Source organism: Anser cygnoides, chromosome Z, assembly GCF_040182565.1.
Source record: "Anser cygnoides isolate HZ-2024a breed goose chromosome Z, Taihu_goose_T2T_genome, whole genome shotgun sequence".
NCBI lineage: Eukaryota > Metazoa > Chordata > Aves > Anseriformes > Anatidae > Anser > Anser cygnoides.
This window is the reverse complement of record NC_089912.1, coordinates 3,692,542-3,714,383: the sequence shown is the minus strand read 5'-3', so window position 1 is coordinate 3,714,383 and position 21,842 is coordinate 3,692,542. Positions and strand designations below refer to the sequence as shown.

General features: G+C 34.5%; 1 protein-coding gene across 12 annotated transcripts in view; it reads left to right on the top strand.

Moving 5' to 3' along the window:
• Positions 1–21,842, top strand: part of ADGRV1 (adhesion G protein-coupled receptor V1) — a 289,328-nt gene that overhangs the window by 72,058 nt on the left and 195,428 nt on the right. For all 12 annotated transcript variants that reach the window (XM_066988535.1, XM_066988534.1, XM_066988533.1 and 9 more), the window contains 19 exons: positions 3,522–3,652; positions 3,911–4,010; positions 5,004–5,183; positions 6,741–6,904; positions 7,468–7,561; positions 9,974–10,052; positions 10,542–10,680; positions 11,184–11,325; positions 11,812–12,074; positions 13,665–13,840; positions 14,683–14,807; positions 15,696–15,862; positions 15,948–16,091; positions 17,336–17,443; positions 17,930–18,182; positions 18,811–18,933; positions 19,139–19,361; positions 20,369–20,573; positions 21,547–21,693. In XM_066988535.1, the coding sequence (XP_066844636.1) occupies positions 3,522–3,652; positions 3,911–4,010; positions 5,004–5,183; positions 6,741–6,904; positions 7,468–7,561; positions 9,974–10,052; positions 10,542–10,680; positions 11,184–11,325; positions 11,812–12,074; positions 13,665–13,840; positions 14,683–14,807; positions 15,696–15,862; positions 15,948–16,091; positions 17,336–17,443; positions 17,930–18,182; positions 18,811–18,933; positions 19,139–19,361; positions 20,369–20,573; positions 21,547–21,693 (2,963 nt within the window). The remainder of the gene's footprint in view (positions 1–3,521; positions 3,653–3,910; positions 4,011–5,003; positions 5,184–6,740; positions 6,905–7,467; positions 7,562–9,973; positions 10,053–10,541; positions 10,681–11,183; positions 11,326–11,811; positions 12,075–13,664; positions 13,841–14,682; positions 14,808–15,695; positions 15,863–15,947; positions 16,092–17,335; positions 17,444–17,929; positions 18,183–18,810; positions 18,934–19,138; positions 19,362–20,368; positions 20,574–21,546; positions 21,694–21,842) is intronic.

Sequence of the window (21,842 nt, the reverse complement as noted above, 5' to 3'; positions counted from 1 at the left end):
GCAGCCCAGAATGCCATCAACCTTCTTAGTAACAAGGCATGTTGCTGGCTCCTGCCCAGTGCAGTGTCCAGCAGGACCCCAAGCCCTTTCTGCCAAGCTGCTCTCCATCAGGGTGCACGCCCTGGTGCCTGGGGCTGCTCCCCACCCGGGGCAGGACTCTGCCCTTCTCTTTGTTGGCCTGCACGAGGCTCCTGCCATCCCACTTCATGACTGCCAACATACACACACCTAATAGTCATAAGCAAATCAGATCTATCAGCGACTTACAAAGAATTTAAAATATTCTAGAAAACATTCCTGCAGAAACATTAGGGTAACATCTTCCCTTTGTCTGTCCCATGAACCTGATGTTTTTTTATGGCAGATGATTTGGGAAGTAGCAATTATAAGAGAAAGCAAACATTTGAGAAAGAACAATAATAATTTGGTATGTACTAAACATTTCTACTATTGTTTTAAAGAATACACGGCATGTTTCATCTACAGTTTGATGCAGTTTTGCATAGGATGATAATAGTACTGGTGGTGATTGCTTTAGGTGGCCTTTGATGGAATCTCAGTGTATTGCAGTATCACGTTTCTCTGATGTTTGAACTGATGGGCAGGGAAAGTTCACAAAACAGGAACTTGTCCCCTAATGTGTGCACTACATTTTCTGTTTGAAGAAAAATGGCTTTCTCAACCAAAGGTTTTTTGTTTTGTTTTCCCAACATGAAAGGGCATCATAACCTTTGGTTTTTTATCTAGGTATGGTTTGTGTTAATTCTGTGCCAAGCCAGCTGTGATATGATTAGCTAAGAAGAGCTGTTAATGAGCACAAGGAATTAATACAAACTGTCTCAGTCCCAAAGTCCCTGAATACTTTCAATTGGTTAAATGTTATTCATAGCATGCTACCAAATGCTGGCTGCTTGAAACTGAAGTACTTGGCTATAGTTCTATTATTATATATAGTTATTATTATATTATTTTTCCATGTTGTGAAAAGAAATAGTTCATTGCCTTCCAGCCAGAAACAAAACAAGTGAACTAAGTGTCTTTGATTAAAAAAAAAAGAGAGAGAAAAAGGGAGAAATAGAGAAAGAGCAAAAGAGCTAAGGCATTTAGATTATTTTAGTTTGTCAAAATATTTTTTTCATTCGAAAGCAAAATTTACCAGACATAAATCCAAATATCATTACTTTTACAGTTATTGTGTTATTGAAAATTTTCTGTTAAGTGAATACATTTTGTTTTCACAATGTGCATGTTATTTTTTACCTTATTGAGGATAAGTATAGTATTTTTTATTGGACAGGGGTCTGCGACAGTTGTGTAACTGTATTACAAGAAAATGCACTGCAGTAGCTTTAAGTAATGAGGAAGAGGAGAGCGGCTGATGCTCCCTTCTTCACAGCGATAAATACCCACCTCTTTGTTTCTCTATGTAAGAGATGCATCACTTATTAAGTCACAATGTAGAAATGTAAAAGTATGGATAAGGATTAAATATTAAAAAAAATATTGAATTTAGCCTAATAACACTTTCAATCTTCAGAAATCAATTAGTGTTCATATTAGCATTTCTTCTGGATAGGAATACCAAAAAAATCTTGGTAAAGCTGGTAGGAAACGTGGATCAGTAAATAACTACTTGGAATCTGTAATAATGACTTCAAGTTTCTTCTCAGTGTTTGGATTATAGTGGAACAGCTTTCTATATCATAAAGCATTTTTCCCAGTCTTCAACGAAAATTCATTATAACTTATAGAGATATATTGAAATAAGCTTTGCCTTATTTGTGTGTGTGTGTGTGTTTTCCCAATGGTACTAAACCATTGAAACCACTTTTCTTTTAAATCTGTATTTCTTTGTAATGGATATGCAAAATTCTCAAATAGAACATAGTGGATTGCAGTGCAGTGTTAAACACTGTAATGATTTAGCCTCAGAGGAACCTGTAAATTGGGAGTCTACCATCCAGATATTTGACTGTAGAAGTGGAATCCTTGTGATATCAATAAATTTTGAATTCCTTAATTTTCTTAGAAGCAACATGGACCAACTTAAGCCAAAGATGTCGACATTGATGTCGACATCAATGTCGACATCTCTGAGACTTAACTGAAGTTTGAAATGTTGGGGCTGAATAGCACATTTATGTATTTGAAAATGGGTGTATACAGTTTTTGTATTACTTCTTTACAATATTAAATTTTATTTAAGTATATTAAGGGCTCTTGAGGTTAAGAATTCCTTTCTCTTTCATTGGTAGCCAATATACATGCATATCTCTGACTCTTCCTTACAAAAAATAAATGCAACTAGAAAATTTTCAGATTTTTCTTGCCAGTTTTAGCTGTACAATGCTGTACAATTCTGTAAGGTAATACAGTAGAATAGCAAGACAGCATCCTAAGTTGCTGCTCTCTAAATTGCATAATCAAAGAGACTAGTTGGGCAGCATAATGTTATTATAACATTATCTTATGTTTTGTTAATTCTTCAATAAGCAAAAGAAATCTCATGTGTTGTTTTCAAAAATCTCAGAATTGTAGATTTCTGCATATTTCATGTCTCTGAAAGCCAATGCAGGACAAAATGTGCTGTTGAACTTAAATTCTGTGGACCTGAAAAATGCATATGAAATATGAATGCCATGTACCTACCTATTATAAATAACCATCTGTCCTCTATTGTGAATGTTTTGCAAAATATTGCCTACTGATCTATTCCATGTTGATATAACATGCTAATTTCACATGTCCACATTTAAAATATTTAATGGAAATTTTGTGAAAAACTTGTGAATATAAAACAATTTCCACATTTTACAAAGCCTACTAAGAGGTCTACTCTTTTTAATTAAAGTGCCTTTGGGGTTAAATGTTATAAATGTGCAAAATACCATAGTATTTGCTTCCTTTATATGCACATTGTCCAGCAATACTGATTACCTCTGAGATTATAAGAAATTATTAACATTTTCTGAATGTTTTGTTTTCTAACAGTGACCATATTTGTAAGTTCGAACTCACATAAATGGAACTTACAGATAATTATAAGCATTTTTTTCTGCATGCATTGAATAAAGTCACAAGACAGTGCAAATGTTCAGATAATGTGTATTCTTTCCAGGGAACTGTTGTAGAAAACTACTATTATTGTTGGTACATACAGCAGTTACTGTTTTGTACAGTTTACAGACTTGTATTGCTCTAATGTTTGCGCATGTTTTCATGAACATTCCCTTTCTAAGTTATTCATCTATACCAAGTTCCCTCATATGTTCATAATTATTTCCAAGTGTGAACTAAAAACAGAAAAAAAAAAACTAGAAGAGTTTAAGTTTAGGTTTTTCTTTTCAGCATTAAAAGTGAATGTGGTATATAACTACTGTGAAATTCAAACTGACAAAAATAGCAATATCTTTCAGGAAAAATACTTTAACTGTGTGATGCATGTTTTTGACCTCTCATTTTTATAACCAACATGTAGAAGAGGAGACCCTGAAACATTGCATCTTGTCCTTTATTCCTAGGAGAACAATTACAATTCCACATCGTAAGAACTCCTCCAGGACTGGGAAATGTTACTGTTGAGTGGAAGATAGTAGGACATAATGTAAAACAAAATTTTGCAAACTATTCTGGAATACTTTTTTTTCCTGAGGTAAGTCCATAAACAGTGATGTTGGCTACAGGAAAATAGTGTGATTAGAACTGATCTGAGAAAAAGTGTGCCTTTTCAACAGTCCTTCTTTCTTGGTTTGATTATTTAATTTCTCACTTTTTGACTTACAAACTGGAGGGAGCTTACAATTCTTGATACTTAACTCTTCTTAAAGAAATTGTTCAAAATACTTGTCATTATGATATCACTTGTGTTTTATAAAATAATGGCTAATCAATTTACCCTTAAAACAAATAGGGGACGTTGAATACAACATTGTATGTTGATCTGCTGGATGACCATATTCCTGAAGAAAAAGAAGAATACCAAGTCATCCTATACAACATCAAAACAGAAGGTAATGCAGAACTATAGCCAGCTACATCTTAAAAATACCATTTAATAATATAATATTTTTAATTTTATTATTTCATTTTGGAGGTATAGGACTGAGCAAACTGCAGCTGGTGCAAAGTACGCAAAGTTCATTAACATTTTATTGAAATAGGCTTGGTCCTTATGTATGTATATATAAATCCCACCGTGTCTCCACAAATACACTTAAATGGTTTTCAATCCTGATTTAACTCTGCCTATTTAATTCAATGGTTGTTTCTTCCCTTAATCTTAATGCAAACTGAGTTTACTAATATGTCATGGATAGAGTTGCCATGAAACATGCAGATATTTTTATCTTTTTAAACAATCTTGTCAAGCTGCAGACTTACTGATCTGTCCCTGAATTCAAGGTGGTCAGAATATTTTATTCTTGCCATTAAAATTATAGTGAGAAAAGAAGCCTTAAACTGCATCCGTTCTGAAATACCTTTTTTCAAACTGAAATTAATGTCCAAACACCAAACTAACTTGACATGGATTGTGTTGCTGCGAGGTGCCTTATCAACTTCCGAGAGTCACTGTGGCCCAACGGGATGAGCAAAATTATTCATCAAAGCAATAGTTGGAAAACATATCAGTTTATTGATGTAATGATTGTGAAGTGGAATATAGTTTTAAGCTTTTGGAGGTACTTCCTGGGAAAATGGTTTATTTCCTTTTAAAATATAGGGAAGTTGATATTTGGCACTGGCCTGTTAAGTTTTCTTATTTTTTAATACATTTTTGTGACTTTGTACTTGGTATGCATAAAATTTCTGTTTCTATTTGTTATAGAATGTAAGTATATATATGTGTGTAGGTCCCACACCATCCACATACTTCAGTGAGCTTTGGTTTCGTGGTATTTGCATGGCTACTGAACGTTATTTAAATGTAATATTAACAATAATGTAAGACAAAAATATTAGTTGCATAACACTTCATTCACTGCAGTCCACTGATTCTCTTGCAGGAGTTTCTTCTACAGGTGCTGCTGTTTTGGATAGTCAAGGATATGAAGCTGTTCTAACAGTAGAAGCTAGTGATGAACCACATGGAATTTTGAATTTTGCTTCCACATCCAGGGTGGTTTTAATCCCAGAGGAAAACAAAACAATTCAGCTTTTTATTAACAGAGAATTTGGATCTCTAGGTCTGTATAACAACTCCAAGAGAAAGGAAGTTTTGTTTTGCTTATCATTAGGCAAATAAAAGCCATGATAATGAAAGTTTGGAAAAATCTTTGTTACAGTTGGTATTTTTTTCAGAACTTCTAAGCTTCTTTCTGCAGACTTGGAAACTAAATATTACTTATTACTAGAGTCATAATCCTCATTAATACAGCAAGGGATCTGAAAGCTGTAACAATCAGGTGGCTATTAAGGTTACCATATTTTTGTCTAATGAGTCTGTCTCAAAGCATTAGTCTCTTCAGAAAAAATAAAAAACATGAGAAAAGTGACATGTACACACATCCCACATATTTTTTCTCTGAATTTCAGGAAGTCAGCACCTTAGGAATGTCACATGGAAAAAGTTGTGTCCAGACCATTGAATTCAATTTATGTCTCCTCTGACAATTTCTGATTCCTCTTTGAATCAATTTATCCATTAACATCCTTTAAACTATATAGTATTCAATTCTACAATACAATAGTGTGCTTCATGAAAAAAAAAATGAATCTTGTGTTTGTTGCCTGAAAATAGCAACTTATGTTGTGAGAAAACATGTATAATAATTTCCTATTTGCCTTTTTGGACTATATTTACACCTCGGTGATAATCTGGCTGTTTCTTTTGCCATACTTGTTTTGAAATGAAGTAACATTTACAGTGCTTTTCAAGATCTGGAGACACCAGAGAGTTTTAGAGACATTTTAATGACACTATTTTTCCATTTATTTTTTAATACCAGTCCATACTCTAGTGTACTCTTTGAACACTATTCAGTAAACTAATGTTTTAAGATAATTGTTCATAGTAAGTGCAAGATCTCTCACTGAATTAAAATAAGCATCGTTACTTATTTATTAATTAGGACTCTTTTATCTCTTACATTTTATTTCATACAGAGCAGCTTTTAATTTCATCTATCATTTTATTTCAGGTTCATACTCCTTATGTTTGCCACTTGACTTACCCTACCAGATTAGCGAGAGGTGGCTTTATTCTCAAAACTATAATGTATAACTTTTCTGCTTGGTAATATTTATCCATGTGTCCCCTAATTTTGTTCTCTATTGAAGTTTGTCAATCTACCCAGGAAAGTATCTAGATTTATTAATCTGTGTTTCCCAGCACTGTCTTTAGAGCCTTTCTTAGATATCTGTCATTCCCAAAAAGTGTCCTTGTTGCAAAAACTCATATTAATGGTACATGAGATGTCCCAGTTAGTCTTTCAGCAATTTCATATTTATGGTCCACAGAACTTCAAATTTCTGGATGCATTTGGACCCAATGATTTTTGAGTCCTATGCAGACAGACAAGTCAGCAAAGGTCAAATTGAAGGCATATTGATAACGGTAACAAAGGTACACTAGCTCCAATGTACTTTGGATAACTCTTTTAATCCTTCTGTTTTGCAGTTAGTCTTTTTATTTTGTGGATGAGAATTTGATCTCTTGTCTTTATCCATTCCAGTGAACATTATATAAGAACTGAAAAACAATTTTTTTTTCTTTTTTTTTTTTCTCCTCACAAATTAAACAGGTACTATCAATGTTACTTATGCCACAGTTACAGGATTGCTCACTGTAAGTAATCAGACAGAAGAGACTGTGGCTGAACCAGGAGCTGATTATGTACCTGCTTCTGGCTCACTGATTTTAGAAGAAGGAGAAACATCAGTTGCCATAAATATTACTATTCTAGAGGTAACCTCTAAACCCTTTAATTCTGTACTTTTCTGTATGATTTCAAAAGGGTAATATTTTGGGAACTAAAGCTTGCAGCCATTATTTGAAGCCCTGTGTTATATTTCACTATCATTTAGAAAGATGGTTTCAATCTTAATATTAAAATCACAAGGGATCAAATAGTCACAGAAAGCAGCTCTACCTCTGTCTAAAGGTAATAAAGTTGTCTCATTAAAACTTTACCAACTATCTAGTAGTATTTAGAACAGTGTGCTTCATGGCTGGCTACAGGCTCATACTTTTTCATTGCTGGAGATACATGCCTCTAAAATCGGTCAGTAATTTATTTGCAAGAATAGTTTAGCGTCACCACAGGATCTTTTTCATGATATATAATGTCTTACTTAATTCTTCCACGATAATCAGTTTCAGACCCAATAAAATTATTTCAGGAAAACAGAAAAATGAATTCTAGTGTCACAGTAATATTAGAGACTTGTTGTGTGATCCTTTTTGGTGACTTCTTTGGAAGTTTCTTAAAGGACAATGAGAAGAGGATGTACTGTATTTGTGTTTTGCAGGATGATATACCAGAGGTGCAAGAATTCTTCTTGGTTAATTTAACTTCAGTGGAACTCATCATGAACCATTCAACGTCATCCCCACCTAAGCTAGGTAAAAACATCTTATAGCAAATTATTTTTACTTTTCCTTTTTAATGGTTTATATTATATTACCTTGGGAGATTACCATTATTCCTCTTACTTACCAACTATGCTGAGATGAGACATGGTTATTTAGAAGAAACATCATAGAATATGAAATAGATTTATTATTACACTTAATCTCTTGCTTTTTAAACTCTGGGAAAATTTAAATTAATTTTCGTAGAGGAGTTAGTAATTATCAGTTGGAAAGGACAATTATTTGAAAAGTTTATTGGTGATTTTTTCATCTGATTTTCATTTACAAACTACAAAATGGAAAAAAAAAGTCAAAAAAAAACTTTATGTGGCTACTCTGCTCACTCTTTTAAAAAAGTCTGTTTTTATTCTTTTATCACTTTTAGGAAACATATTTTATGGTTTTCCTACTCTTGCAATGATCTTTATTATTTGCTTAGTCTGCTTCTCATTTTGCTTCTTCAGAATTCAGTAGAATAGTAGTCATTATCTTTAAGAACTGTTGGATTATCCTGTGGTACTAAAGACTAGTTATATAATGTCAGACATCTTCTTTGACTCTTTTCCCTTTTCTTTGCATGCTTATAGAAGTGACTGAGTTAATTCGTTACAGATTGAAAGGTAACTTGCAAGACTCATTGCTGATTTGTGAATAGTTGAGTCTAAAATATGAAAGGAGTAGCATATAAGAATGAAAGATTCATCCAAACTAAACAGTGTTGTATAGTCTCACTTTCTCTTTGGCTGTCTCCTTGAACCATGACCGTTTAACACTGATGTGACACTGCATTGGGTCAGCTTTACTTACAATGAGAAAATAATAGTTTTAAGTCATAAGGAAAAAATGTGTTCACATAACATGTCACAGTGAATTCTGTTATCAGACAGTTTTCTAATCTTGTTTTCTGCATTGGTGTGTTTTGATTTGTTATGGTTAAAAATTTAGATCCTAGTCAGTGCCATGCCTTCCTTCAGGATTTCTAGCAATCCCATACCCTATCCAAGATATTTGAACGAGTTCTAACGAGGGGTCTAATATCATAAGAGATGAGTATTCTGCATGTGTTACAGGCATGTGCAGTCAGTTCTTCACATCTGGCTTTTATTGCATGCAGTACTCCTGTCATGGCCATCTGTGTGCCATATGTTAAGTAAGTCTGGTGTCTGTGATGAACAAGTGAACATGCCGAGCTTAAGTGACCTGTGTTTCTGATTGAGGTTTCACTCAAACAGCATAAAGATAGTTTTCTTATTTTGTCCATTCTGCTCTTGCTTCAGTCTTCTGGTAGAAGAAATAGCCTGACTCAAATACGTGTGTCCGCGTGTGTGTCTGTGAGCAAACTCTTACAGATCCTGGGTGAACAGATCTGACTTCAAGGTGACATGAGAAAATGCAGGAGTGAAGCAGAAATGTCTCTAATTGCCATTACTCCCTCAGGATTTGTAAACCTCAGTAACACTTCTGTTGTCTGTGTAGAGCTATTGCTCATCGTCATCTCTACCTCATAGTGACAGGCTTAGATTCATGGCAATAATCTTCTACTTTTGTTCAGTTTTATCTGAATTGATGGAAAAATGTATATGGATCTAAACATAATATACTTATGGCAGACTCGGTGAAGTCAATTTGGTTTTAGAAAGTAAGTTGAAGTTTATAAAAAGTAAACAAGTAAGTTAAGGTAGTTGTGTGGTGCGGTTGTCTGAAAAACAACAACCTATTTTCTGAGAAGTATTAAGTTTTGACTGTAAAGTTCTGGTCTCTGAAGTTAGTAGACTTTTCCGACATTAACCTATTATTTGGTGTTTTTCACACTGCAGTGTATTCAATTACGATTTCAGGCTAATTGTAAATATCTGTATGTCTTTATGGAGCAGTAGAATATTACAGTATATGAACACCCCACAAATAAATTAATAGTTGTGTATTTGTAGTGAAATCTGAGGTGTGACATTAGGATGTATGATGCACTGAAGCACAAATAGAAGATGAAATGCTGAATCATTTATTATTCTTCCTCATTGTCTTTCTCATACTCAGAATGGCAAATGCAAAATGTTGAATGTCATTGTAATAAACACTTATAGTGAAGACAAATTAAGATTCCATTGCAAATCTAGACTTTATTATTTCCTAATGTTTTATGTGCTGTTTAACTTTCTACATTTTCCTTATTTTTTTTTTTTTATGCATTATTAAATATTACAGTGCTAATTCAAGACACATTATTGCACTTCTAGTAGTAAGGACTCTTTCCAGTTATCTTGCTCACTCCCATTTTCTCCTACACATTTTTTGGAAAGACACTGTAATATTAGAACTGATTGAATAAATGCTTCTGTGATTCTTGAAAATCAAGAAAATTGATTTTATTGTTCTTTAATTTTTGTCTGTTTTGCCTTTTAGATGTGGAAGGTTTAGCTTCTCAAATTGTTATCGATGCTAATGATGGTGTAAGAGGAGTAATTGAATGGGAAGGTACCAAGTAAGTCTCATCTTCCTTGAAGAACTTACTGTGCCAATTAGTGATTGGTGTTGCCCATTTTCTTTCTAAAAGTAAAACTCCTGTTAAAAATAGGGCCATGTCTTTGAGATGGTAAAGTAATCATTCAATTCAGCTGAGCTAGAAAGTGGGATTCCCACACTGAAAACAAAAATTCACTATTCATCTAATCAGAATTCTTTTACTTATTACTACTTTCACTGTTGTCCTTTTATATCACCAATTTGCCTAACCTCCCCAGCCTGCATCAACTCTTCCAGCCTCACCATTCATGTAAGCAAAAAACAAAACAAAACAAAACAAAAATCTCATGTTACTTAATTCAATTTAGATAAGAAAAAAAAGGTAAAAAGGATGTGTTAGAGAACTATAATGTAGGGAATAATTCAGAGTGAAAATGTAATAAAAATGTACTATCTTTTTCAAAAGAACATAATCAGTGAACATTGAGAATTATTCTTTTTATTTTAGTTTTGAAGTTAGTGAATCTCATGGGAATCTGACAGTAATGGCTTACCGAAACAGAGGATCATATGGCAATGTGTCTGTATTTTTTTATGCCCAAAATTTGGAGGCCCAGCTGGGTTTGGATTTTAATGTAACCTCAAGGGTAAGAAGCAACTCTAAATCTAGTACTTTTTATTCTTTCAGCTTCCGTAAAAGAATATCTTCTTGATTATTCTGCAGAATGATCAGTAGTGATGCTAGATGTTTCAGCTTGTTTCAGTTGCTTTGGTAATCTAAATAGAATGAAATAAAAATGTTCTTATTCTTCTATTTATTTCTTTTTTAAAAATATATTTTTTAATATAAAGCAAAATGTAAACTTTCAAACATCGATTTCAAATTTAATTTTGATTAGACATACAAACTTTTTCATAGACTATTTTTGCAACAGGACTTTCAAAATAAATTATTCTTTCTTGTCCTCATTCTGTAATGTGCTGAACCTTTATATTTCTGATTCAATCAGTTTATAAGGAACAGAGAATATGGCTCTTCCTATGCTTTCCCTTCCTTCCTATTTCACAGAATTCTGTTTACCGTAGTCAAAAATTTCTGTGTGATATTAACTGATGTAAGTATTCGGTGCTTTATGTGTTTCAACGCTAGACTCTTTTTTTTGCTGATGGAGAAAGGCATAAATCTGTTGATGTCATGATTTTTGATGATGAGATTCCTGAAGGTGATGAGAAGTTCCAGTTAATTTTAACAAATCCATCTCTGGGGCTGGAATTAGGGGAGAACACAACAGGTAAAACTTAGTTTTAATGTTCCATTTCTTTAGAATTCTGTGGCACACATTTTAATTCCACTTTTCTGAATAATCATATTTCAGAAAGCACCATTGTCCTGCTATGGTGAATCTTTATACTCCTTTGGAAGGTTCTGAAACATCCCTGTGAAATCTGTGCAATTAAAAAGTTTATATGTAAAGCAATGAATCAGAAAGCACGAAGATGAGTTTTTCAATGTGTACTACCTCACTGAACTGAGGTCTTTTTAGAGAGTTCATAATCCTTTTCTAGGAGAGACTATATTCTTCCTGTCTAGAGATCTTCCTAGTTAAAGTGAAATGCCTTCCCATTCTCTTCAGGTAATGTCATGGACACATAAGCATTATATACACACTAAAGGAAGAATGTATTTGTGTTTATGTTATGTATTATGTTACTATATATGTATATTTATATTTTACTATGTTAACCAAAGAATATTTTCATTATTTCTTTTTCAAAAGCTACAATTACGATACTTGCCAATGATGATGGCCATGGAGTTTTGTCATTCAATAACAGCAATCACTTCTTTCTGAGAGAGCAAACATCTATCCATTTGATGGAAAGTGTTGCAGTATTGAATATTATCAGAGAACCACCTCAGGGAATATTTGGCACTGTGACTGTTCAGTATCTTGTAAGTGAGATTAATTCTTCAGAGGCAACAATGGATTTGACCCCTTCTCAAGGATATATTGTGCTCGAAGAGGGAGTCAGGTTCAAGGTAATATGCTAGTTATTACCAGAGAAGTCTAGGAAGCTTTTTTTTGGAAATATTGGAAAGATTTCAGAAATGTCTGTGCTTTTTCTTCTGTTTATTTTTTCTTCTTCTTTCATTCATAAAGTGAATTGAGTCATGAGCTGTGACTGATTTCCTGTTATTATCTGATGTGGAAGTTTGTGAAAATTAAATGGGCTCAACTTTAGGTGTTTCTTACTTTGTAAGGGTTGAGGTAAATTGAAAACAATACACTATAGATAACGTTCATGTGGGCTTTGGAACAGTTCTTTTTATGTAGTCAATCTACAGCTGAAATGCAAACTTATTTTAAATTAAAGTGATAATTTGCAAGCCTAATAGTTAAGATCAAAGTAAAAATCCCATTCTGTAATTTAACATTTTAGTTAGTCTGAACTAAACAGAATGTGCTGCAACAAATACAAAAAGTAGAACAGTTGTCTGTCTTAGGATTGGAAAATAACTTAAGTATTAAGCTCACTGCCTCTATACTGTCCTCACAAGAATGTCAGCTACAAAATGAACTAGCTTGAGTTTGTGAATCCTGACTCCTCTAAGGTTTAATCACAATTCGATTTATTTATTTTTGCCAGTAAAGCTGGTGAAGCTAGTGTTAGCATATTACAGGCAATAGGATAGAAACTGAGACAAACTTTTCTTGGAAACACTGGTTTTCAATTTCTGGCCTTTAGATGCATTTGGAATCACAATGCAGCAGATCTATAAGAAGTTGGAGCCTTCTTAATATAGTTGGTAAATATGGTTTATTGTGGAAATGAACAGAAATATAAAACATTGTAAATTTCGTATTATTTCCAAATGCATCATCACTAACTTTTTATTTTGTACAGCAAGGCTATGCATACCTATGAATTTTTTTGCTTGTTTGAGTAGTGTGAAGGATGACAGTGAGCCCCAAATGAAAGTGAAGCACTTAGCTTTCTCTAGATTGCTCTTTGCTAGTTTGAGATTGCCTTGAGAAGACCTGATCTTCATCCACATTGGTGTAGGAGAGGGAAAGAAGCATCAAGAGGAAAGAGTATTTCAAATCTCTCACTATTCTTGCTTTTTTTTTTTTTTCCTTTTCCTTTTTTTTCTTGACAGCACCAGTAGTGAGATTACCCTGTTTCCCTGAAGATAGCTTAGTTGCCAACTGAAATAAATTAAAACCAACTTAACTGATTACACTTATAGCTGTGTTGTGAGTATAAACTACCCAGAAATGTATGGAATAAATAGAGAACAAAAGTATGAAATTAGGATCAAAAACGTCAGAGGATCATAGGATGAGAAAAGAAAGAAAAGAGAACAACAACAACAAAAAGTGAATATGCTCATCTTAGTGTTGCACCAATGGAGGCCACTAGATGGATGGCTTTAGAACCTCAGTCTGAACTCAGTCTGAGCTTGCCTCGCTTCTGTCCTCTCCAGCTTCATGAGCTGCTCTTCTCCTGCTATGCTATCCAAAGCCTTATAGTGAAATAAATTTAAAAAAAAAGGTAGCACATTCTGATAGAGCTGTGTCATCATCTGTTATCATGTCTCAATAACATTGTATGCTTGTTTTGTTATCAGACGCTGCATATTTCTGCGGTACTAGATGAAGAACCAGAAATGGATGAGCACTTCATTGTCACCCTGTTCAATCCAACTGGAGGAGCCAGACTAGGCACGAGAGTGGAAACTATGATTACAGTATTACAAAACCAGGCTCCACTAGGGCTTTTCAGCATCTATACAGTTGGAAATAGGTACTTTACACTGATCAGTAAAAAGGAGATAGTTGCTCGTACTCCAAAGAGATAATATTTCTCTACAGTTTTGTTTTTGATGAATCACATTAAAGAAATTTAGCAACCCAATTTGTAAATCTGTAACTTTGAAAGGTATTGTGAAATACTATTCCTGCTAAACAAAAGAGTAGAAAAATGCATAAAAAGGACTATTCATAATCCAAAATTTCAATTTATTTATTATTATTTTTCTTTATAAACTAATACTTCACTAGTGCCTGCATATTCCACTGATAGTGTTCCATGTTAAAAGTTCCAAACCTCATATCAGTGTCCAGGAAGTCATACGTTTTGTAATTTACTTTCATTTTTAAACCTGTAAAAAATATACGTTCACTGAAGGCTGTTTTTCAGAAGTAAGTGACACATGGAATGCCGTTTTTAAAAACCATTCAGCTGAAACCATACAGATTAAATAAATTTATTATTTAAATAAAAAATGTATGTATGCTATTTTATTAATATGTTGATATTTAGAGTTAATAATTTATATTAATATTTAATAATAATATTATCTAAACATTTATTACGTGAATTTAATACACTTAAATTTCAGTCTGGTTAAAGATTTTGTTGAATTGCCTATGATTTTGCATCATTGTGGTAAGGATCATTGGGAAACCCTAATTAATGTAGCTACCAGTCCATCAGATACTGAAAGCTGTTATTGATATTTTCTTTTTATTTCTGTTGTATATTCTGCATCTGGAATTGTACAGTAAAAATCTTATTTTTATTACAGCAATGACTATACTATAAAATAATTATTTTTTCCTTATTTTTATTATTCTCACATTTAGGACAAATTTCATCATAATTGAAGAAGCCAACACTACAGCTTATTTGAAGGTTTCACGGAGTAATGGGCTTAACGTTTCTGTGAGCGTTGAGTGGGAGACATCATCAGATACTGCATTTGGCATCAGTACGTTCACTTTACAGAGAATGTCCACTGCTTTTGTAGAAGTGGAGATAGTAAGAGAGTATCCAAGCATACAGGAGATGTAGCTTGGGAATGTAAATTCAAGTATTCAGACACAATTCAGTTAATATTTTCCTATGTAAGATTTAGTAGATAAAATACTTTAGCTGCTTAAGAATCACCTTGTCATCAGCCACTTCTGCCAGTTTCAGTAATCTCTATTTCTGTCTTTGCTGCTAATATGAACATTATTGTCACTAGCCATTTATTTATTTATTTATTCATTCATTTATTTATTTATTTATTTTGTGTGTGTGTAATAAAATTTGTTCCGTACTACTTGTAACTCAGGATCTTTCTAACACAGTATAAATGACATGTGACATGCAAGAGTTTAGCTCCTGGAGTTTAGTTCTGACAAGACGGTGCTTAGGGACCGTCTTGGAATTAAAACATGAACATGTTGTAAATGGGGAACAAAACATGAACATTTTGTAATTTGTCTTTTTTTTTTTTCTTTACTACTTGCTATCTAGCTAATTTTCTTGTTAGCTAAATTCCAAGATCAATTATTATGAGTCAGACTCAAATAGCCTATATGTCTTACATGTGCAGTTGTAATGAATGAAAAATACATTTACTGCTTAACTCTCATTATATCCTTAGTATTGTAACATTTCTATGTATTTATATACACTTATAACAAATACTAAGACACAACTTCATCATTTCTCATACTAGGTCTGGCTTTGGGAGGTAAATAACGGGAATGGGGTTAGAAAAGATCTCAAGAGTAATATAATAGTAAATAGTGTTTTTATTTTATTTTATTTTATTTTATTTTATTTTATTTTATTTTATTTTATTATTTTATTTTTTACTATATTGCAGGGGGTGGTATCAGTGTCCTATCTGTCTTGCAAAGTTTTGTGGAAGAATCAGCATCTGGTTGGTGTTTCTTTACCTCAAGAGAAATCCTGTACGGTGTTCTGTTGCGTATGCCTCCAGCTTTGTTTTCTACTGTCTACCAGTGGAAAGGAGTATTTGTTCCTGTTGAGGTAAATGTTTGTTTTTGAACACCAGACATGCTAGTTAATAAGGAATTTAAGTCACAATCTTACTTTTTTTTTATTCTTCTTGCAGAATTTCAGTATGTGGAATCCTACAAGTTGTGTGTCTTTCCAAATTGGAGCCTCTTCCTACCTTGTGGTTACTCATGGAGGAGCCACACAGGGAGCTTCTAACAACAGTGTGTATGCATTCATGGCTGGACACAGATTGTTGTGGGTAAATCGATTTTAATTTTAAAATCTTAAAATAGTATGGGTTGGCAAGGACCAAGGGAGGTCCTCCAGTCTGGCCATGTTTTAGAAAAAAGCACTCTGTGTGACAAGAGTTAGTTTTGTGTCCTAAAATACTACATAACTTCAGTGATGTAAGTTTGTCATAGTTAGTTGTTTACATTGTTTGTATTTTTTATATATTTACATTTGAGGGTGCAGGGAGGATTACCTGGGAATCACAGAATCACAGAATTGTCTAGGTAGGAAGAGACCTCCAAAATCACCTAGTCCAACCTCTGACCTAACATTAACAAGTCCTTCACTAAACCGTATCACTAAGCTGAACATCTAAACGTCTCTTAAAGACCTCCAGGGATGGTGACTCAACCACTTCCCTGGGCAGCCCATTCCAATGCCTAACAACCCTTTCGGTAAAGAAGTTTTTCCTAACATCCAACCTAAACCTCCCCTGGCGCAACTTTAGCCCATTCCCCCTTGTCCTGTCACCAGGCACGTGGGAGAACAGACCAACCCCCACCTCTCTACAGCCTCCTTTAAGGTTCCTGTAGAGTGCGATAAGGTCGCCCCTGAGCCTCCTCTTCTCCAGGCTGAACAACCCCAGCTCCCTCAGCCGCTCCTCATAAGACTTGTTCTCCAGACCCCTCACCAGCTTCGTTGCCCTTCTCTGGACTCGCTCGAGCACGTCCATGTCCTTCCTGTAGCGAGGGGCCCAAAACTGAACACAGTACTCGAGGTGCGGCCTCACCAGAGCCGAGTACAGGGGGACAATCACCTCCCTAGACCTGCTGGCCACACTGCTTCTTATACAGGCCAGGATGCTGTTGGCCTTCTTGGCCACCTGAGCACACTGCTGGCTCATATTCAGCCGACTATCAACCAATACTCCCAGGTCCCTCTCGGCCAGGCAGCTTTCCAGCCACTCATCTCCCAGCCTGTAGCTCTGCTTCGAAGTGGGGGAAGAAATTCTCAAGCAATCAAGTCATAGAACATTTTCTGGAAAATGTATGATAAGTTATGTTAATTCTGTAAATTAGTTGCTTATATATATATATATATATATATAAAATATAAAGTTTTAAAAGCTATTTCATGTATAGTTTTATACATAATTTTGGAATTCTTAACATTCTACGCATACTTTTTCTCACTATATACAATGTAATATAAAATGTATTTGTTTATATACATATGTAGATAAACATAGTCACCCTCATATTTCCCTCGCAGATACAGACTCTTTCTGTTCTGGATACCAGACGTGTGAAACATTTTGCAGTGGAGGAAGAAGACTATTTGATTATTGTGAGTCACACAAACAGTTCCAGTTCCATCCAGGTTTGAATATTCTTCAGTCTTCTCTGGCTTTAATGTGGGTAGTTTGCTTATTTCTGAAAGGATAATGAAAGGAAGTAAATCTATAAGCATGTATTTCTGACATATTATTTTTGTTTCTATTGGAAATTTATAACAGTTAAAATTCCAGACTTGTTTGGATGTATAAATACTCTCTACCTGAGTGTATAATTTACATCTGGTTTGTTTTTATTGCTACTGTTATTTCAGTTTTGAAATGTAGCATGTAAACAAAGAAGTAGCTTCTGAACATAAACCTGTTCCTCTGAAGAGCAGGCACAGCTTCTTGCAGTAGGGTTAATTACCAATTACTTACCAGTGGGCTTCTACTTTAAAGTACAGTCCACCTAAGAATATAGGAATTCAGTTCACCATAAATCTTCCCATTTTTTTTGGCATGTCATTTAGTTTTAGTTCTCTCGGTGCTAATTATGAATATATAAAGAAAAGATTTTTGTATTTCCACAGGTTTTCCAGTGGAATAAAGACATATTTGTGCTGCATCATCAGCTTCCACTTTATGGAGTTGTGGACATAGCCCTGTTTCCTAGAGGAGGCTTTACGTACCTGTTAGTTTCTTTGTCAAATACCAGCCAAAACATTCTCTTGTATCAGTGGTTGAACAACGAGTTTAGGAAGCTTCATCAAGTACCAGCAAAGGAAATAAAACATATGGAGTCCTGGATTTCTGGATCTGATATCTTTGTAATTATTGCAAAAGGTATTTAGCAGAAAACAAAGAATGAGTTTGCTGAGTATACAATGGCTTGTTTGATAGCAAAGGCCTTTGTGGTAAAGGAGTATAGAAAGCTATTGGAATCACTGGGGGGGTGACAGTACTCAATAAGCATTTAACCCTAGTAAGTATTTTATGAAAGTAATCTCTACTTTTTCTCTCAGAAAATAAAAGCCTTGTGCTTGTTCTCAAATACTTACAAAACAAATGAAATGCTTTCCCAGTAACAATGGGAAATAATAACTCTATTTAATCTACCTGCTTATCACACTCTTTCTAAGCTTTTCTGAGCTTTGTGCCACACACAGATCACTAGTCAGCAAAGTACACGTGTATTTTATTACAAGTTTGACATTTTATATGTCATTTTGTCTCTATGGCTACTAAAAAGTTTTTGTTGCAGTCCACAGGTTTCTTTGCAATTAGATGTTGTCTAATGTCAGTCTTAATGTTCTTGCATTGAAGTTATGCACCAAATAATAAGGAAAATAATACAATCAGTTTCACTTCATAATTAAAGCTGCCAGACTCTGGCTTTTGAATGGCCACCAGTGTGTGATTTAACTAAAAGGCAGCAAAATAATGTGAGTTTTGTCATTTTGTTCCTTGGTAGACTCTGGAAATTCTTCTGAAATTTTTGTCTGGGAGACAGGGCAGTCTACTTTTAGACACTTCCAATCTCTTCCAGTCCATGATGTAAGAAATATCCATGTCTTCATGCCTCCTTCAGGTTTAGGTAAGACTTAAATGAAAATTTTTTTTCAAATCCTAGTATATAATGCTGGAATTTCAGAAATGCATGTCTTTATTTTTTCATATGTATTTATCAGACCTTAAAAGTCAGTGTAATCAGTGTTCTGCAAAGAGCACTTCTGGCATTAAGACAGTAACTTTTAAATATATGACTAAAAAAATATTCTCTTCCTCTTTGCTCCATGTAGTCCATGTCCTCCTAGCTGGTAAGGATATAACAACACTGTATGCTTGGAACTCTGAAGCGAACCAGTTCTCTATAATGCTGGAAGCCCCATATGCAGATCATATCACTTCAGTTACTGCAAGGTCTCTGAACATCAGCAAGAGCTTGATTGCTTTGTCCGTTAACTCCAGCTCACAGATTTATGAACTGACCACTATTTCCAACCAGTCAGATTTTATACCTAGGTAGGTTTTTTTGTTTATATAACTTGTCTGAGTCACCTTGCGTTTCTTTTTCTGTGATACTCACTTGTGATAGCGGAGACTGTTATGTTTCGTTGTATGGTGGCCTATTTCATTAGTGCTTGTTGTGGTTTAACCCGGCCGGCAGCTAAACACCACACAGCCGTTCGCTCACCCTCCCCCCTCCCTCCGTGGGATGGGGGAGAGAAACGGGAAAGTGAAGCCTGTGAGTTGAGATAGAGACAGTTTATTAAGACAGGAAAAAAATAACAATAATAATACTGATAATAGTATTAATAATAATAATGTGTAAGAAAACAAGTGATGCACAATGCAATTGCTCACCACCCGCTGACCGATGCCCAGCCTATCCCCGAGCAGCCGGCCCCCACCCCGGCCAGCCACCCCTATATATTGTTTAGCATGACCCCAGATGGTATGGAATACCCCTTTGGCCAGTTTGGGTCAGCTGTCCTGGGTCTGTCCCCTCCCAGCTCCTGCTGCACCCCCAGCCTGCTCGCTGGCAGGACAGAGCGAGAAGCCGAAAAGTCCATGGCCTGGTGTAAACACTGCTCTGCAACAATTAAAACATCAGCATGTTATCAGCGCTCTTCTCATCCTAATCCAAAACATAGCACCCTACCAGCTACTAGGAGGAAAATTAACTCTGTCCTAGCTGAAACCAGGACAGTGCTAAAGAGATTTTGTTCACAGTTTAAGATAAGCTGCAGTGGAACAGCCTACAATTGATTTTTAAAATATGAGGTAAGAGAGGACTTGCAGTCATGACTTCATTTTTAACAATCTTGTATTTAGGATAAATGAAATTGCTTTCATAATTAATTCCAGTTAATTTATGATCTATCATTATTTTGGTAAAGAAAATATTCTTATAACCCAAATTACTGCATGAGTAAAATAAGCAATAATTGCACCAGAAAAAATGCTCAAAGATCATTAAAGAGCTATCCTAAATTTATAATTATTTGATATTTGTGTTTTTATGCTAGTTCAGGTGAATTGATATTTGAGCCTGGGGACATGGAATTTGTGATAGCTGTCAATATCCTTGATGATACTATCCCAGAGGAGGAAGAATGTTTCACAGTGTGGCTGAAAAACCCTAAGGGAGGTGCAGAGATTGGTGCTCATGGTTTTGTTAACATTATTATTCCTTCCAATGACAATGCCTATGGAGTCATTGCATTTGCTCAGGTAAAAATTATAAGGTAAATCATTAATATATGTTTATATAATTTCTGAATAATGGGAAACAAACAATAAAATGGAGAATGTGATAGGATTGTTTTTCTAAAGTCTTCTAGTAACGTGTCAGAAACTTTTTAATATCTATTTAGCATTGCTATGTGATTATAAAGAACACAGAATGATAAAAAATAAGTTCCACAGTCTGTCCCTATTATAAGATTTTTATAATCCCCTTATATTTAGAATAACATGTTAGTTTACTGACTTGGTTTTGCAACAAACTAAAAATTCAGTTTTCTGATGTCATATTTTATAGCATAGTATAGATGCTACTAGTTTGTTAATCAAGGGAAGTCAGTAAACAAACCAGAAGATCTTTTTCCTCCAAAAAATATGCTAATTGGGTTATGTCATGAGGTGAGCCAATCTGCCAGAACAAACTGATTTATTTTGAGAAAATGACAGACTGAAGCTTGCATCTGAAGTGGTTAATTCTTAAATCAGCAAACACTGTAGAAGACATCCAGAGAGTGATATGGTAAATGCATACTGAAGGTATGAAACAGAAGAGTCATCACTGAAATGAAACTTGCATCTGGACTAGTGTAAGGTGGATGAATAACAGAAAAATAACAGCAGTAAATATACATCTCTTTTGAAGTTCCAGTTATTTGTTGCCTGCTTCATACAGTTTGGACTTAAAATACTATACTCAAAAAATAGATTAGGACTTGTATTTTTTTTTTCTTTAGGTTAAAGAGGCTTGACATTTTAAGTTCTAACATACATGAAAGCTGGGAGTATTGAGTACCTCATTAGGTCATCTTCATTTAATCAATGAACATGTACTTGGCTACTTAACGGTAGACCAGTTCATTGATGCCTGATATTGCCGGCATACTTTGGATACCAAGATCCATAAATAAACTTTTATTTAAAAGAAAATAATCTTACGGTTCTGCTACTTTATGTTTTCCAGAATTCTTTATTTAAGCAAGTTGAAGAAATGGAACAGGACAGCTTAATCACTTTAAATGTTGAACGCTTAATAGGAACATATGGAAGAGTTACAGTAGAGTGGATAGCCAATGGGAGCACAAGTGATGTATTCCCAGCTTCTGGAATGGTATGTAATAACATCACTGGTACTAGAGGATCACTGACTATATTGCCTATGACAATAGGTGCAGATCCTAAACAACGATAGCACACATTAGATTGTCCTGGTCTGTTAATTTATGCTTCCCAGTCCTTGTCTGTGATGTTGACAGTTCT